Raw genomic sequence first — 13,548 nt, 5'->3', positions numbered from 1 at the left:
TCTTCTTGGTTCCTGACCTACAAGCAGTAACTGCTGCTGTTTATATGTGTCAGAAGATCACTATCTAGTCCCCGTTGTACCTCCACAGGATGCGATTGATCTGAGGCTCTTGCAGGTGTTCTTGCACAACTCCCTTGCGATTTCAGTGCCCATAATGTATTATGGGGTCAAACTATGCTAGCCCCCAGGGGACGAACTTTGGAGAACCTCTCAATGTCTTGGGAGCTGTGAATCCTCAACACAGGGATTCCCACTCATTTCTTGGTTGCTACTGTATTTTCCTCAACCACTGACCTCTCTTTCTGCCCTCCAGACATTGAAGACACAGCACAATGGGGAAGCAAGCGATCACCTTCATTCCAGTGACCACTTCCCACTGTGGATCCATATACTGAATGGAGGCTTGCTTGCACAGAGCCACCAAAACAGATTGTCAGCAGGGCTCACTGGATGCTGTTTCACCACCCGGCTGTGTTTGACCACCATGGCAGCTTCCAGGAATGGATGTAACCATATTAAACAAGGGATCCATCATGTCACTGACTTGTCCATCCCAAACTCTTCAGGTCATCTTAGGAGGCAACCTATAGTATTATAGAGTGTCATTCAGCAATCCCGAACAGGGATGCGGCTCTTCGACTGTTTATTAAGACAAACTCACTGTCTTTTAAGTCATGAGAGTCAAGGCTTGATGTGTAGTTAACTCTCAACTATCCCGCTTGCACTACGAAATTCTAGCAAACCATCTGGTGGATTTCTGGTGAACACAGTCATTTACCAAAAGCAGTGTGCTGAAAGAAGGGTGTCTCCAAACAGCGCCCAGAGACATCGCTCATGCACAGACTACAGACCAGTGCCAGCCAGGATCCAGCACTTCATCACTACCATTCAGCTATGGAGAGGCACAAGTTGGATTTCAGCTCCGACAGTTCTGAGTCTTACAACTACCATTTCTCCATGTGGGAGCTGGAATTGACACCGCCTGAGAGCCGTGATACTGCACCCAGTCACAACCATATCCGCTACTGCATGCTTCGACATTTACCTACAGCATCAAAGGCAATCCTCCTTGATTGCTTGAATTTGATGTGGCAGACAGTTAACATCCAACATGTGGAGAGAGGCAATTTTGATCCCTCTCTTCAAACCAGAAAAGGGCCGCACATGTCCCAGTAGTTACTGGAATATTGCCTTAAGGAGCTGTGTCAGAAAGGCCCTGGAGTGAAAGGTTAACTGTCAACTGGTCTGGTTGTTAGAGACAAGGCAAGTCCTTAACCGCTCTCAGTGTGGATTCCAGAGATTACGGTCCACTGTCAACAAACTCATGCTCCCAGAGGTGGCTGTTCAATAGGCTTTGCTAAGTGTTGGTGTATTCTTTGACATCAGAAAGGCTTATGACACTGCTTGGAGACTCAGTATTCTAGAGAAACTTCATCAATGGGCATTTCATGGTCAACCCCCCCCCCCCCCACCACCACCTTGATATGGCCCTTGAAGCAGTTTCTTAGGTCCCACGTTTGTGACACGCTGTCAGATCATTTTGAGCAGGAGAATGGTGTACCTCAGGGCAATATTTTAAGTCTGAACCTCTTTGCCGTAGCCATAAACGGTATTACATCTGCGGTATGGAGTCCCGTACATTGCTCCATATTTGTGGATTATTTTGATTTTCCTGTTGCAACAGTGACTCTTCAGCTGCAAATTACTGAGTGGTGGTTAGAGGAGTGGGTTGCAAAGACTGGCTTTCAGTTTTCTGCGGATAAGTGTGTGTGTTTACCACACCTGCGTGATATGAAAGCCAGAACCCAGAAGGCACTGAATATAATAAGGTGTCCTAGCCACAGGTCTTGGAGAGCAGACAGAGTGAGTCTGCTCCAGTTTTATAGGGTTTTCGTGTGTTCACAGCTAGACTATGGGTGCACATTGTATGGGATATAGAGGCCTTCCTACCTGAAGGCTATTGGCTCTATCCACCATGAGGGGATTAAGTTGGCCACTGGTGCTGATAGGGACAGCCCCATACCCAGTCTTTGTGTTAAGGATGGGGAACTACCACTCAACATCCTGTGGAAGGTCCTCATGATGCGTCAGACATGTAAGTTTCTTGCTGCTGCAACTTCACCTGCATGCCGTATTGTTGCTCGTCCACCTCTGGAATGCATTTACTACAGTTGTCCATGAGCAACAATGCTGTTCAGGATCTGAATGCAGTGTGTGCTGGAGTCACCTGGTGTGGAGCACACACAACTCTAAATCCAGCTTTTTAATAACCTTGTACCATGGGTAGTGCAGAGGTGCAGAGTAATTTCAGATTTGGTGCCATAAGGAGAGATTGCACACCTGCATATTTTTTTAATACATTATTTTATAGCATTATAAATGAGCACCACAGCTCCACAGCTGTCTTTATGGAAGGGTCGAAGCAGGGGAACTCCGTTGGTTGCTCTGTTGTTTTCCCTGATCATGTCTTCAAGTTACGACTGACTCAAGACTTCACTGTCTTCGATGCAGAATTATATGTGATTTTGTGGGCACAGGAGCATGTGCCTTGAATGCTAAATTCCTTGTCTGTTCTGATTATCTGAGTGTCCTTCATTCTATGCAATGCTTATATCTGGCAGATAAAGTAGTCCAGAATATCCAGGACACCCTCCTCCAACTGCAACAGCTGGGGAAGGTGGTGTCTTTCTGCTGGGTACCAGGGCACATGGGTATTGTGGGGAATAAAACAGAGGCTGTAGCAGCCAAGGGAGCATGTCATGATCCTCTTTTATTTCAGTGTACCATTTCTCTGCATGCTACCATCTCACTGTTGAGGTATAATGTCATGTATCATTGGGAAGACGAGTGGCTGGATGTGGCTGTGATGTACCTCCTCTCAACCACGATGCATGACTTTTCGCTCTTACGAGAGGACTGCCCAATATGTGGTGCTTGTGGCATACAGATCACTGTGTGCCAAATTTTTGTAGGCTGTGTTTTGTTTTCGGCACAGAGGGCAGTGGTAGATTTTCCCCTCTGTTTTAAGTGATACTGAAATAAATGTGGTTAACATTTTTAATGTTTTGTGGTCTGTCTATCTTGTTTCTGAAATTTTTAGGGAGATGTTCTTAATGTGCTAACAAGGTGACTGTCTCACCCATGTTTTTTTGTAATTTGTCAGCCAGTCACATTTCCCTGTGCCATTGTTTTATCTCCTCTGTCATTTTACTTCTTTTTTCATCTTAGGTGAAGCACCTTTCAGTATATCTCCTGTGTGTTGCGGCATGTGATATGCAGTGATTGTGTCGGTCAATGCATGTGAAGTGTAAGTGGGTGGATGGATGGATGGGTGGCTGCTGAGGGAACACGCGAGTGTGTGATTGTGCCAAACTTTTTAGCTCTTTTCCCCATTTTTGTTTGTTTTAATATTTATAAGGGTGCTGGTAACCTTGCTATTAAGTGCCCATACACCCCAAACATCACCACCACCACCACCACCACCACCACCACCACCAACAACAACAACAACAACACCAACTGCTACTACTTTTACTACTGTTGGTACTACTTGTTTACTGTTATATTATATAATGGATAAGTACTGAATCAGCTGTTACATAATTCTGTCCATAGGTCTTGGGGCATCCATTGGAGGTGGAATTTGTTATTTTTATATAACACACCTAGAAGTTGATCCACTAACAAAACGAGAGAGGTTTATTGCCTTCTCTGACGACCAAATGAAAGCAATGGCAAAGATAGAACAAGAGACGGTAAGATACATCTTTGTCAGTCTTCTGCAACTAGTTGTTATGTATTACAGTGATTTGTGATATATAATATCATTGTGCAAAGTGACTTAGTCTCAAGGAATTCAGTTACAGACATATTTCTAAATACTGCATAAATATATAGTGATTATGCTTATGTGTAAGAAGCCCCTGCAAAGTTTAGATTCATTGCACCAAAATTAATCTATATGTTGTACAAACATTGCATTAAGATTGAATTGCCAAACTTTTCAATGCAGCTGTTACAGTTATTAGAGCTCTGTGCTGTGCAAAAATTTCCCTCTCAACTAGTTTTTTATGCACAGTTTACACTCATTTTGACAGTGGTAGTGGTAATAAGAATAAATTCTCCACTCTCCTCAGGAAGGTCACAGGATCACTTGAGTACTGGGATAAGCTAGTATACTAGTTGTGCTGTCATGGTTGCTGCAGTGTCTCAATTCTTCACCCAGTTAGAGCTGCGTTATGTATAATAATAGTTGTGTGGCATACCAGTTTCCAGCATGGATGGTGCTAATAAATATTCACATGGAGATTGTTTTCGAAATGACATCAAGTGAGGTATACAAATGTTGAAAATGCAAATTACATTGGATGCTGAAGCAAAAAGTGGCACATGGAAAAATATCCTGCTGATTATGGTATAGTTATGTACAGGATTTGTACAGAGTTTGATAGAAGTCATCTTGACTATAAGCCTAGTATCACAGGAACGATATGGTGTTAATACTGTTGAAATGGATGAGGAAGCACTTGATAAATAATAATACTCTGTCTTTGAAAAGAACTGGCATCATGGAATACATTCAAAATATTTGATTGCCTGTGTAAAAAGTACTTTCAAGTGTATTTGTGAGAGCTTAGTGACATAGAAAAGAAAAAGAAAAACCTTCATCTATGTTGAGACATATCAGAGAAAACTGCTCTCATTACACAGACTAAAATGACAGCCATGAAAGACAAGAGGTGAATCTTAATGCACATTTCTTGTTCAGTTGTCATAAGAAGAGGCATTTTCAGATTGCAATTTAGTACACCGTTAATTAAGTTGGTAAACTGAGATCTACGTTTTCATTACATCATCATTTACAGCCACTATAAAACTGGACAAATTATTCATTAGGATATTGAAAAGCAATTGCTAAAAATGGCAATCGAAATGGACTACATATTTTGCAGGTTTGTTATCAGTCAGGGAGGAAACATGAAGTAGTCATTGAAAAAGTGTAAGCGACTTCCTCATTTTGATCATCCTGCTGTACGAGAGAGAATTAGGAAATTCACACATCTCAGGAAGAAATTCGTTGACCATCAGGAGCAATAAGACAAGTGAAATTTGATGAAGTTTGATTTATCAGTTAAAGTGATTACCTGTTTATTTCACCAAAACTGAATGTTTGGATATGAAGTTCGTGTCCATTGACCATCAGGAGGACAGCCACCACACTTCATAGTTTTAAAACACTGAAAACCCACCAAGCACTATAACTGTGTTCCAGTTAGTGAAATAGCATAGTAGTTTAGACAGTGGTATTGTGTTTGGGAGGACAAGATATCAGAAACTTCAGTTGGCCACCCAGACTGGCAGTTTCTGTGACTACACTAAATTGATTAAGACAAATGTCAGGATGCTGCCTTTGAAAATGATATGACAGACATAAAGAATGTAGGTATGATTTCTGATTAATTCTGTTGTGACAATTGAAAATTTGTGAATATGCTCCCAGGGACTCTTTGGGGTAGGCCACAGGGAAAGAGAGGCCCATGGTGGTGCTTGACAAGTGGCGCATTGCAGGCAGGCTGTCATAACGCACATGATCTTATTGTCAAGACCCAGCCAAAACGTGTGGTGGTGGGCCAGCAATTTTGTACGAAAAACACCACAATGGTTCAGGTGGAGAAGCAGCATAATGTCCAGCCACGACGCGGACGGGATCACAACATTGGGTACTGACTCTTCAGTAACCAGTTGAGAGGTGTTTTAGAGCATAATAAATATACAAAGAGTCTGACACTTGGCTCAGTGATTTATCTGACCAGCCATGGTGAAAAAATTCAACAACCTGACGTAAAACAGGATTGGCCGTGACAGGCACTGAAATCTGAGAACTGGTAATGGGAAGACCATCTGCGGTGTTTTGGGCTTTAACTTCTAAATGGAAACACAACAGTTCATCCTGAACAAATGCTGGATCAGAGGTAACTGGCAATCAAGAGAGAGCATTTGCATTTGTGTTTTGCATTGTGGGTTGGAATTGAATCTCATACTTACAGCATGACAAAAACAGAGCCAACAAAAACAGAGCCCAGCATTGTGAGTGATGGGCTGCATCGTCCGGTAAAGATGCCAAATGAGTGAAAAGAGAAACCACAGGTTTATGGTCAGTAACCAAATGAAACTTAGAACTAAATAGGAAAACATGACATTTTTGGAATGCAGATGCAATAGCAAGGTCCTGATTTGCTATCTGTGAGTAGTGCTGTTGCACCTGATTCAGAGTTTTGGAAGCATTTGCTATTGGGCATTCAGAACCGGCCACATATTTGTGTGCAAGAATGGCCCCGAGGCCATACCGGGATATGTCTGTGTCCAGAATGAGATGTTGATCTGGTTGGAAGGTAACGAAGCAAGATGCTGACTGTAATTTGGACCTTAATAGGGTAAAAGCATGCATGCATGCAGGCAGGTGAATAGTGGAAAGGAACATCTTTATGTAAGAGAGCATGAAGTGGCTGGGCCAATGTGGTCACACCAGGAAGAAATTTATGGTAGTATATAGTATTCCTGACAAAAGCTTGCAACTCTTTGACACTTGTAGGATACGTGAAAGCAATAATGACACTGACATGCTGGCATAAAGGCTTGACTCCAGCACAAGATACTTCAAAACTGAGATAGATGATAGAGGGTGAAAAAATTATAATTTGTCCAAGTTACTTTTCAAACTGGCTGCCTGTCACACCGTGAACAACACATGAAGTTTCCACAAATGTTCATCTAGTGAGGCACCAGGGACCACAATATCTTCGAGGTAGTTAATGCACTCTAGAATGGAGGCTGTGAGTTGCTCCAAAACTTGTTGGAAAATGGCAACTGTGGTAGCCATTTTGAATGGGGTATTCACAGCACATACATGTTTGGAATCAACATCCACAGACGGGTGTTAGTAGACTTGTGACAAGTTTATTTTGGAAAAATATTGGCCTTCGGAAATAAGTGCTAGTTCATCCAGATGGGGTAATGTATAAGTATGAATAGTAGACTGTGAATTTACAGAAACTTTAAAATCACCACAGAGCCGAAGGTTGCGAGTAGGTTTTTGACAATTACCAATGGAGTAGACTGTTCACTAGAGGAGACAGGTGTGATAATGCCCAGAGACATAAATCAATGTAGTTCCAGTTTGACTTGCTCCTGTAAAGCTACTGGGACTGAGTAAGCATGAAAAAAAAGGGTGAGGACATGCTGTTGGTTTTGTTGTGATGTGAGCCTTGAAATCAGTGGCACATCTTCAACTTTCTGAGAACAGGGAGGAATATTTTGAGCAGAGCATGTCCAATTGTGGGTACCAAACTTTATCTGATACCAGATGCACTTTGCCAGTAATAGAGGACCCAAAAATTTTGGTGGTGTCTAACCAAAATAAGTTTTCAGTGTAGGTATCAGCCATTATTAGAAAGGTCAAAGGCCAAACAACTGCTTTGTACACCATTGAAGTAGAAAACTGTCCCAATAGGGGTATTTGTTGTAGTAACTCACCAACCAACTAGAGACAGGCGACAATGCTGGTCATCCAAGATCCACATAGGTTTGAGAATTTAACAAAGTCACTACTGCACCCATGTCCACTTCCATTTTTAACATCTTGTCCATTATATGTACTTCAATACAGTGTTTGTTTGGGGCTACCATCACTTGGCAAATCCTGTTCATAACAATGTTTATGTTTGGTGAAGAAGGTTGAGAGTTGCTCCTTTTTTATACAGTGGTTGCATATCGCCCAACACCTTGGCCATGTAGCCTGGTCATGTTGAACTGAATAATAAGGGCACGACAGAAGAGAATCATGCGGCCGCTGTTGTGATGCTGCTGCTGCTTCCACTGCTTAGCACAGCACTGCCCCATGCGGCATGGAGGCTGCAGGTGCATGGCCACCACATAGTTGTCTCTCTCGCCCCCCCCCCCCCCCCCCTCCTGTGAACTAACCAACAACAGCCGAAGAGGAGAGAAAGCAATGATAGCTACTTAACACCATGCTTTTGTCTGATTTCCTGCTGTCCTAGATACTTCAAAGGAATTAGCAACATTCAGAACCTCTGTGAGAGAGGGATTTTCACATTGTAAAACATGTTCACAAGCGTCCCTATCAAGGGCCAGGTGTATTACAGCATTATGAACCACTGAATCAGCATATGAGTGCTGATGGGCCACAGTAATAAACTGGCAATGACACCTAAGCCCATGAAGTTCTGCTGCCAAAACTCTGTACAACTGTTGTGGCTGCTTTTGGCAATGGTAGAACTCAATGCAAGCAACAATAACATGAGAACATTTGGAATGATAATTAGAGAGCAACTGACACATTTCATGCCGACCGGAGTGGCCGAGCGGTTCTAGGCGCTACAGTCTGGAACTGCTTGACCGCTACGGTCACAGGTTCAAATCCTGCCTCAGGCATGGATGTGTGTGATGTCCTTAGGTTAGTTAGGTTTAAGTAGTTCTAAGTTCTAGGGGACTGATGACCACAGCAGTTAAGTCCCATAGTGCTCAGAGCCATTTGAACCATTTCATCAAAAGAGAGACTGGCAGGTTCCTGAAGAGGAGCTAACAAACACAGAAGGTGCCTTACAAAAGTTGAGCTCTGTGACTCCAAAAGCTTGAAAGTATTGCTGAAAGCATTGTTTATATTTGTCCCAGTCTTCCACAAAACCATGATATGTCGGAAATGGTGGAGGTTGCATCAACAGCGCTGGACTCTGGCGTATCAACAAGGCTGCCACATTGTTTATTGGCATGGTGAGGGCCTGCTGCTGGTTGGTGAGAGTTCATTGTTGTTCAACAGGAGGTTGAAGAACTTCTTCCACTGACATATTGGCTGTATATCGAACCAAAGAAGTGAAACACATGGAGTAGAAAGCAGCACTCACTGCCAAGTATGCTGCAATGTTGCACAGACGAAATATCAGAAGAAACACCAACTAAGTTTTATGAGGCTTCCACATGAAGAGATCCACGACAACACTAATGATATATAGAACAGTGCAAAGTCTCGTAACTACAGAACACATCAGTATACAATCTTTTAGATGAGCATACAAAAATCAAGTAAACATAAGTGAGGTTGAGGGCCAGGGCCCTGGGCTTATATTAGCCTGTTGTGCACACGGCACAGCACTCACTGCGGTGTCTGTCTAAGTTGTTAGGTGATCTGCCTGGGCCAACTGTGGAGGCACTTGTATCTATAGGGTTACGACACAAACCTAGATTCCCCACTTATCACAAGGAGTTGCCTTAACCAGTGGGACTCTGAGCACACATCCAGTGTTGAGAAATTGTAGACGGAAAGATTAGTGACAGTGAAGGTTTGAGTCAGGCTTGGAGGTGTACTCGGATAGCTAAATGATTAAGCTGATCTAACAATAAGTAGAAAATTTGGATCTGAATTCCAGTCTGTTCCAAGTTTTCAGTTGTTACTATAGGTTTACTACAGTTCTGGTTCACCATATCTGCACAGTTTCCACTGATACTACTTCATGCCATCACATCTTTACTGATTTCATCCCCATTAATCTATTCATTTCATTTCAGTGCCTTTAATTAGTTTCTTTTATGATTAAGGGTTGCTGTCACTATAAATAACTGCAGATAAATAACGAAAGCCCTTTATTGTTTCTGAATGGATATGACTGTGTTTCCTTAGCCTATAAATTACTGTAATTGAAAACAAAATACACAAACAAAAAAGAAACCAGATTTGCTATTGAGTCCATGGACATGGTTTCTTGTCCTTCTGTAAGAGTTCTTGCTTTACTCGTAAGGTTTGTTTGATCATGTAAGTGCTTAATTAGGCAAGACCCTGTTTGTTTTGATAATTACTCCATGTTTTCCTATTTGCGACATTGCTGTTTAGATACTGAGTTGGTCTGGTCAGTTTTAGGTGAAAGCTGAGGCACAGAGCAATTCGGCCATTTTCCTATATTGTATCTTGAGGGGTGAAAATCAACCTAGATGATACGGAAAACTTGTAGTTGTAAGCAATAATAGGAACTTAAATTAATAATCTGACATTTAACAAAGTCAGCTGCTGAGCACACAATGAAGAAATATTTGTGTAAAAATGTGGGAGAAAGCAGCAACAAATGTTAGTTAAAGATAACTGAACCATTAATGAGTTAGGAGCTGCCACAGCAAACAAATTTCACATTTACAGCATATTTAGTGTGAGTGTAAAGGCTTTGTCATTTTATTGTTGTGGTGTTCTAGTTGTATGAGCTAATTTTCTTCATTTTACTATACAGTGTTGTTGTGTATTGTACACCGAAGCATCAAAGAAACTGGTGTAGGCATGCATATTCAAGTACAGAGATATGTAAACAGGCAGAATACAGCAGTGCATTGGCGACATCTATATAAGACAAGAAGTGTCTGGCACAGTTGTTAAATCGGTTAGTGCTGCTATAGTGGCAGGTTATCAAAATTTATGTGAGTTTGAACATGGTGTTATAGTCAGCATACGAGCAATGGGACACATCATCTCCAAGGTAGCAATGAAGTGGGAATTTTGCCATACAACCATTTCACGAGTGTACCGTGAATATCAGGAATCCGGTAAAACATCAAATCTCTGACATAGCCGTGTTCGGAAAAAGATACTGCAAGAAGAGGACCAATGACGACTGAAGAGAAGCTTTCAACATGACAGACGTGCAACCTTTATGCAAATTGCTGCAGATTTCAATGCTGGACCATCAACAATTGTCAGCATGCAAACCATTCAGTGAAACATCATCACTATGGGTTTTTTGGAGCCAAATGCCCACTCATATACCCTTGATGACTACACCACACAAAGCTTTACACCTGACATGGGCCTGTCAACACCGATATTGGACTGTTGATGACTGCAAACATGTTACCTGGTCGGACAAGTCTAGCTTCAAATGGTATAGAGCGGATGGACGTGTACGGATGTGGAGACTACCTCATGAATCCATGGACCCTGCATGTCAGCAAGGGATTGTTCAAGCTGGTGGAGGCTCTGTGAATTGTATGGGGTATGTGCAGTTGGAGTGATATGGGACCCCTGATACATCTAGATACGACACTGACAGGTGACACATACGTAAGCATTCTGTCTGATCACCTGCATTCATTCATGTCAGTTGTGCATTCCAACAGAGTTGGGCAATTCCAGCAGGACAATGTGACACCCCACATGTCCAGAATTGCTATAAAGTGGCTTCAGGAACTCGTGAGTTTAAACGTTTCCGCTGTCCACCTAACTCCCCAGACATGAAAATTATTGAGCATATCTGGGATGCCTTGCAACATGCTGTTCAGAAGAGATCTCCACCCCATTATACTGTTACAGATTTATGGACAGCCCTGCAGGATTCATGGTGTCAGTTCCCTCCAGCACTACTTCAGACATTTGTCTGCTCCATACCACCACATTATATTGGGGCACTTCTGCATGTCCACGGGGGTCCTGCATGATATTGGGCAGGTGTACCAGTTTCTTTAGCTCTTCAGTATATGTGAATTCAGGTTTACTCTGATGAATTTTTCTCAGGAAAGCCGGTGAGTAGTATGTTTGTTTTATAGCAACATTTTAACTAGTTCCTTACTTCTCATCTTGTAGTGAACTTACCTCACTTGAAGATGACAAGTAAGAAGTTTGTCAAAATGTTGCTCTTAAATTATATGTAACTTGCCAGATTTCTAGAGAAGAATCATCACTCAAAAATGTTGTGGGATAGTTTTTGGGGGGTGGGGATGTAAAAGGTGTATATTATATTATGGTTTTTAGGGCGCAAAACAGCTGTGGTCATAAGTGAAAGTTTATTTATGTGATGAAAGAGAGTTAACTGTTAAAATAAAGTTAAAAATGAATTAGCAAGAAACTAACACAGAAGGAAAAGAAGCAGAAATTGAAAAAAATGTGGGCAGAATGCTGTAATTATCGAGGTATACACCACTTGGAATGGGAATATCAAAGCATAGGTCTTCAATACTCTTTAGACTTTTAAATTCTATAGTCACAGGAAGCAGATTGACCTTTCTGTTCTTTTACAGAGCCTTTGTGTGCAACTGTTATTGCGGTATTGATTATAGGTACATAATCTACAGGTTTGTTGGACCGTTCAGTCTGTGGGTTGGTTAGCCTATTTCGATTAAAGAATAGTAGATGTGGTGTACCATGAGAGAGTATGACTGGTCAGTTGGGCTTTTAGGATGAGCCCTGTTCCTTTCTACTCCTCTGAAATCAATGAGCCAGCACTTGAGGTGGCGACTTGTCATGATGTACTGGGCCTATATAATTTCATCCAAGCCACAGCCACCAGTGAAATGCTTTTTTTAATAAACATCAGTGAGCAATCAGGACTTTTTGGACTGCCTATTTCAAATGAATGTCTCATATTGGCATTTTACACCAGTATTGGATCATGTTGCCTTGATTTCTTGTAAGAGACAGAATTATTGTAGATTTAACAGAGCATGGAAAAGACCATGCTCTTAATGTAATTTATAATATTTCAGATAAATGTCACAGGTCGACAGTAATATGAACTGGTGATTCAAAGCAAGGCTGTTCCATTGTTTACCCTGACCATATCTCCTTAATCAGAATGAAAATACAGTCTTCAGTGCAAAACTTGGTGTGATACTAGGTATTAGAGCAAATGTGGGGTTATCAAAGTAAGAAGTTCCTCATCTACTCCATATCCACTTGTGCCCTGCATCCAATACAACAGATTTAATCAAAAGAGAGAATGACACAAATTATGTGAGGCTTTTTCCTCATTTTTTAGCAATAGTGAAAGTATGTATCATTCTACTCATAATAGGTTGTATGGTTATCAGGGGGAATGAATGAGAAGATGTGGTGGCAAAGGAGGCTTGCAGGAAACTGTGTAGCATAATGTGCTGTTTCCCTGCAGGTTACTGTTTCACTGATGATTCAAAGAGCGATGTTGCTTTGGGAGGTGAAGTTGGAGGAGATAAGGAGCAACTACAGTGATTGCTGGAACGTACCATCTAGGCATGGTGTATATCATTCCAGTCACTGCAGCCATATGAATCACTGACATGCCTCTAAATTGGACTTTTGAGTTTTTAAGTGTACCCTCATAATTTGCTAGAGGATGCCCCAGGCTCTTGGGTTTGTGGTATGGAAAGAGCCCGGGAGTAAACTTAGTCGGGGACCTGTCCTCCAATTTAATGGAATAAAAGATGGTTCGGGTACAGCTTCTAAAATTTTGTGTGCTGTGTGGACTCCAGCCTAAATGTACAGATGGAAGGTTTAATCTATTGATCAATGAACCATATTTATCTGCTATAATATTATATTTATTTTCATTCGGGTTTTCTCCTGTATTAATGTAAATATGAGCAGTGATGTTACATGTGCATACATACAATTTTTTTCACAGAATTTTAATTCTTATTTCAATCAAAGTTTTAAGCATTTTATTATTTTTAACTAAACTAATAACATTTTAGTTTGGGTGTTGTAGACCTAAGTGTTGGGTGCCCAAACAAATATACCATCAT

General features: G+C 41.5%; 1 protein-coding gene across 1 annotated transcript in view; it reads left to right on the top strand.

Annotated features, from left to right (window-relative positions):
- Window positions 1-13,548, top strand: part of LOC124721711 (metalloendopeptidase OMA1, mitochondrial-like) — a 130,909-nt gene that overhangs the window by 53,285 nt on the left and 64,076 nt on the right. Inside the window, exon 3 of the mRNA XM_047246796.1 lies at window positions 3,616-3,755. Within this exon, the coding sequence (XP_047102752.1) occupies window positions 3,616-3,755 (140 nt within the window). The remainder of the gene's footprint in view (window positions 1-3,615; window positions 3,756-13,548) is intronic.

The sequence above is a fragment of the Schistocerca piceifrons genome, chromosome X (assembly GCF_021461385.2).
Source record: "Schistocerca piceifrons isolate TAMUIC-IGC-003096 chromosome X, iqSchPice1.1, whole genome shotgun sequence".
Lineage (NCBI taxonomy): Eukaryota > Metazoa > Arthropoda > Insecta > Orthoptera > Acrididae > Schistocerca > Schistocerca piceifrons.
The sequence above is the reverse complement of the archived record's forward strand: the minus strand, read 5'-3'. Positions and strand labels throughout refer to the sequence as shown.